The sequence below is a fragment of the Orbicella franksi genome, chromosome 4, assembly GCF_964199315.1.
Source record: "Orbicella franksi chromosome 4, jaOrbFran1.1, whole genome shotgun sequence".
NCBI classification, from domain to species: domain Eukaryota; kingdom Metazoa; phylum Cnidaria; class Anthozoa; order Scleractinia; family Merulinidae; genus Orbicella; species Orbicella franksi.
The window spans coordinates 4,306,179-4,311,551 of record NC_138148.1 but is presented as its reverse complement, the minus strand read 5'-3'; the positions used below and the strand labels follow the sequence as shown (position 1 = coordinate 4,311,551).

The window sequence follows — 5,373 nt, the reverse complement described above, 5'->3', positions numbered from 1 at the left end:
GTAATTCCTCCGAAATAAAAGTGACAATAGATTTTTGTTCAAACTTTGTCCACTGAATATCTGTCATATGATAACTTCAATTTTGAAATAAAAAAGGGGGGTGCCCATGCTCATTAAGGAGCAGTGAGGCATTGAAAATGCCCCATTTTGGCATTATTTAATGCTTATTATAAGAACGCATTCCCAGTAATTATAACATCTTTGTAAGCCCGGACTCATAAGAACACGCATTAAACTACAGTCAATACATTGTGTCGGACACAAATAAACGTTTAAGTTTGATTCAGACAGAAAGCTAAATCCTTGATTAAAAATTTGAACCAAATTTCTTGACGTGGTTACCGACTGCAGAATAGAAAAGCCCACTGTGAATCTGCTATTTCTCTTATTTTTCAATTTTCAGCAATAGAAATGAGATCAGTCTTTTCTCACGCAAAGCTTATGATTAGTTGATTACAACGACTGGGAAAAAAATTGGGGTGCCCATGCTCAATATCAAGGCAAATCCGTCATGTTTTCAATATGCGCGTGCACAAGCGCGCGCTAATGACGCCATAAATTATGCGCAGTAAGGATGCGCAATGCAAATGTGAGGAATGACCTTAAGTTATATTTAAACATGGTACCCAGCTATTCTGAGAATGCTACTCGCGCGATGCGTGGACAGCGAAGCGACTTTCTCGAAACTACCTGACACGAAATGGCGGGAACGCCATTTTATATGTTTTGATTTCGTCTCATAGTAGAGATGTTTTCTGCCTCTCAGCCGTCTTTTTGTTCGGCTGGGCTTTCGTTTGTTTTGTGCTCGTTTGGCTGTTCATTATTTGGTTGTTTATTCGGTTTTAGGGAGCTTTTAAGCACACTTTATCGGCAACAGCAACGAGCACAATGGTTGTGTAAGCGTGCGTTGTAATTAATTATTCTTTGTTCATTTCTTTGCCGTTGTTTACAAAAGGTTACAAAACAACAACGTGAAATAGCCACTTTCTGCATATTCAAGACTATGCGAACTATGCGACGGCCAATTTTTAAAATTTCTTTTTCGAATTTTGACGCTGTCTAACATATTCTGTTTGGAATATTTCTGAATGTACAGACAAACTGAATGAAGGTAAATTCTCGCGAGATTCGTAGGTTGAATATTAAGTTGTTTCTTAATCGATGTTGCCTTTGACGTTGTTGCTGTTTAAACTGCTTTTGCTACTTGGGCAGCGAGCGTCTTACTGCACTTTCGACCATCTGTTTGTTCGGTTGCCAAGCTTGTGTTTGAGCGTTTGTTTGCTTTGCACTCGTTTGTCTACTCATTTCTCTGCCACTCATTCAGTTGTTATTGTTTGTGCAGGGGACATCCGCCTCTTATTTAAACTGCTATTAAAGTTTCGAAATGTATTAAAACATACCGAGAGCCGAAGCTCCTTTGCTTGTAATCAAAATACATTGTATCAAAGAAGACATCCCCACAGCGTTGGAGGTTTTCCTTTGCTTTGAAACGAAACGAAACGAAACGAAACATAAACAGATGCTCCAGGAAAACATCCACGCAACGCGCGAGTAATATCCGCGGAAGAACTGGGTACAATGTCTACTGAAAATAACTTAAGGTCATTCCCCAGTACTGCATTGCGCATCCTTACTGCGCATAATTTATGGCGTCTTCAGCGCGCGTTCGTGCAAGCGCACATTGAAAACATGGCGAATTTGCCTTGATATTGAGTTCTGTCAGTTGAAAAATGGCTATAGCTCACTAACGAGCTCGGGCACCCCAATTTTTTTCCAGTCATTTTAATCAACTAATCATTAGCTTTGCGTGAGAAAAGACTGATCTGATTTCTATGTTTGAAAATTGAGTAAATAAGAAAAATAGCAGCTGCACTGTAGTCTTTTCTATTTGGCAGTTTGATAGCCGTGGCAAGCAATTTGGTTCCAATATTTTTACAAAGATTCAGCTGTCTGTCAAAATCAAACTTAAAAGGCTTATTTGTGCCCGACACAAGTGTTGACTGTAGCTTGAGGTGTGTTTTCATGAGTCTGGGCTCACAAAGAGTTTACAATAACTTGGAATGCGTTCTTGTAATAAGCATTAAATGACGCTAAAATGGGACATTTTCAATATCTCACTGCTCCTTAATGAGCATGGGCATCCCTCTTTTTTATTTTATAATTCAAGTTCTCATATGATAAATATTCATTGGACAAAGTTTGAACAAAAATCTATGTGCATTTTTATTTCAGGAGAATTACCTTAAGAGGGATTACCTTAGTTAGAGGACCTATCTGGGGGATTCACTCTCTTACCTTGATAATCTCTTGTTTTCGAGTATATTGATTTAGGTAATGGATATTGACGTCATTTCATTAGTTCCTTCTTACTGCACTAATATGTAACCAATAGCTTTGATGTGTTTGTCGCCATTATCTGGTGACCATGAAGCTTCGTTTCCACAGGTGTTGGAGTCATCAGGATAACCTCCTGTACCAAACCCGATTCTGGAATCACAACCCGCGCAGTAATTGTAGTCGTTACTAATGATACCTATTCTTGCTATGGATTCACCGCTTTGGGCAGTCCCAACATTGAATCCTTCCTTGTTACAGTAGTGCTGCAAAGAGGCCTGTAAGCCAATCAACGTCTTCCACTTGTTACGACCCAGTGAGGTGGCGCGGTATTGGCCGTCAGCGAGTACTGAGTACAGAGAGTTGGCCTGCTTGTTGATGACGATGAAGTTGATCTGTTGGCCGATCTTCATACCAAGACAGATCTTGGAGAAGGATGTGTTCCAATAGGTCGGTAACTTGGTCTCTTGTGAGTCAAACCCAGTCTCCCCTCCAGGAGGGTTGTATTCAGTTTTATTACTCCAGTACCCCGAGTTATAATGAAATAAACTCTGAGGAGAAAACGTATAAAAGTTTTGTTCATTTTAAAATATGAATTGCCTCTCGTATATAAAGAATGATGCTCACTTAATCATCTAACTTTGGAATTCTTACAGAGTATTGTTTTGGTGACTTCGTGAACATAACATTTTGTTGTAAACAATTTTCTGGTCCAAACGAATCCGCAAAACCAAAGCATTGCGTAAAACATCAAACATTATGTTGAGAATCTCGACTAACTGAGCTGAGTTACTCCTGCTAAATCCCATCAGGAATAGCGAGTTCATTTCACTCATCTAAAAGTAGCCATTTAAGTTTTACAGATAATGATTCTTGGCGTGTACGAGTAGAGAGGTGATTTAATTTGATACCTTCTTGCCGTCAATCTTCATGACCGGCGTCCATCCTCCATCTCCACATCCAAAATTTCCCATGTGACAGAGAATAGCGGATGGTTTTGAGTCTATGTGAAGCGTAACCAGCTGACTGACGCTGGACCTGTTGGATGTGAATAATAACAAAAGCTACTGAATTGAAGAAACTTGAGATTGAGTTGAAATAAATGTTCACTGGTTTCAACACTGTTTACTTGTTAATATAATATTTAAAGCTTAGATAGATAGTTTGTTTGTTTTGTCTGAGAACTCGTCTAAATATGACGGCGGCAATGCAACTTCTAAGTTCATTTATCTGAACTTGAAGTTGATAAAGGGCGCGAGTTAGTTACGCTGATGTTTAAATCGTTAGTCCTTTCATAGTCGATAGAGGGGAATGGTTACGAAAAACGACAAAATTCTTTGTTGTATGTTTTTTTTTCACCTTTTTAGCCTTGACCGTGCAAAAAACACAATAGCTATTTACTCCATACTGAGGAACTAACTAAAAGAAATGTGTTGGTTACGTAATTCATTCATAGTGTATGAGCGCAAAACAAAAGATTACTGTGTACGGTCGTGGACTTTCCAACATAAGTCTTGCAATCTCTGTTTGCTCCTTTGATGTTTGCTGGGCTTCATAACCCTTCCCCTCTATTAACTATGGTCCTTCGTCTAAAAAACGTATTATTATTATTATTATTATTATTATTATTATTATTATTATATAGCCGTGTCTCGCAAGGACCGGAAACTATCAAATTCACGCGGTGCGAATATGATTGGCTCAAATCGATAGTGACCGCAGTCTAGATTTTCCCTTCTAGACCGGTATCTAGATCATTCTACCTTTTGTTTTCGTCGTGAGAAAGTTGCAAACAATAAATGCAACATAATTTGCTTGATAGGTGGCCACGTTTTGTGAAATCTGGTCTGTTTTTAGGGCTGTTTTCAAAGTTTACCTCAACGCTCTTATTAGGAGCAATTAACAGTTAGGTTTAAAACGTAGTGCTTAACAACCACCTTCAAATTCGATCGTTGTTACTTGACTAGAAAATTACTTAATCGTGATTGGCTGATAGCAGGCCAATCTATCGTAAACTTTTAATTTGCCCCGCAGTGCAAATAAACGTGCGCGAGTTAGAAATTTTCTAAGTCAGATAATAAATAAGTAATCGTGTCAAAGCTTGACTAATCAGAAGGATTTACTTTAGCTACTCGTGTTATATTTCAAAATTCTTACAAATTGCATTCGCCTAAAGGCTCGCACAATTTTGAGAGAATTTTCGAATATCACTCGTAGTGTAAACGCTTAACTGAACACGCATTCATACGATTACCTACAATGGAAATAAGGAAAATAAGAACTAAAATAAGGACTCTTGACCAATGGTAATCATGAGAACTTCTTTAAAATGTCTAACATTAATAATTATTGATTTACCTGTATACGTCGTACAGTTCTTTGCATGACGTCGCAGCTGGAAACAAAAAAAAAAATGATACTTAATTATTAGAGCAACTGATGTTTAAGAGTTGGTTTTCATATCAGGCAAATGATCGCTACGATCACTGAAAAAAGCGTTGTTCAGCTGATCATTGCGCGGACCATATGTAAACAAGTCTTCAGCAAACGTACGGATTGTTGGGATGAAAACTTTACTGAAATCAGTACACCGTTGGTTGTTCCAAGTCCTCTCAGACAGTATTTTTATTGTGCAGCGATGGAAGCGATCATATGGACACTGATAGTCGGATGTAGTCGTTCAACCAATTCTGGAGCAATGTCAACGTTCGTAGCTATCATATGGAGGTGACCACCTTAAAACAGCTCATCAAATGAAACAAATCTCAATTAATAAAGCTGGCAGTCTACCTTTCTCACAGTATTCTCCAATGAATCCTTTTTCACAATGGCATTCAAAGGTGTTATACTTGTAATTCGTCACACAGGTACCTCCGTTTTGACACGGCATGGAAGAACAGGGTGACTGATATAAGAAGAAACAATTCGTGGTTATATATAAAAGGAACTTGGTTTGATGATTTGGAGTAAAGTAGCAATATCAATGTGGTAAAGAAACGTATGTATCAGAAACCAGGCCCTACCATAGTGAAAAAGTGA

General features: G+C 38.3%; 1 protein-coding gene across 1 annotated transcript; it reads right to left on the bottom strand.

Annotated features, from left to right (window-relative positions):
- Window positions 1-2,298: 2,298 nt before the first annotated feature.
- LOC145485081 (putative skeletal organic matrix protein 5) lies at window positions 2,299-3,389 on the bottom strand. Its single transcript, XM_081463726.1, has 2 exons — window positions 3,246-3,389; window positions 2,299-2,885 (listed from the first exon to the last, which is right to left on the bottom strand). The coding sequence occupies exons 1-2, from the start codon at window positions 3,306-3,308 to the stop codon at window positions 2,367-2,369; spliced, it is 582 nt and encodes a 193-aa protein (XP_081319852.1). The 5' UTR covers window positions 3,309-3,389; the 3' UTR covers window positions 2,299-2,366.
- Window positions 3,390-5,373: the final 1,984 nt, after the last annotated feature.

Coding starts and splice junctions, on each gene's coding strand:
- LOC145485081 (XM_081463726.1), bottom strand. CDS start 3,308: ATGGGAAATTTTGGATGTGGAGATGGAGGATGGACGCCGGTCATGAAG. Junction 2,886..3,245: donor TGAAGATTGACGGCAAGAAG/GTATCAAATTAA, acceptor TTTTCTCCTCAG/AGTTTATTTCATTATAACTC.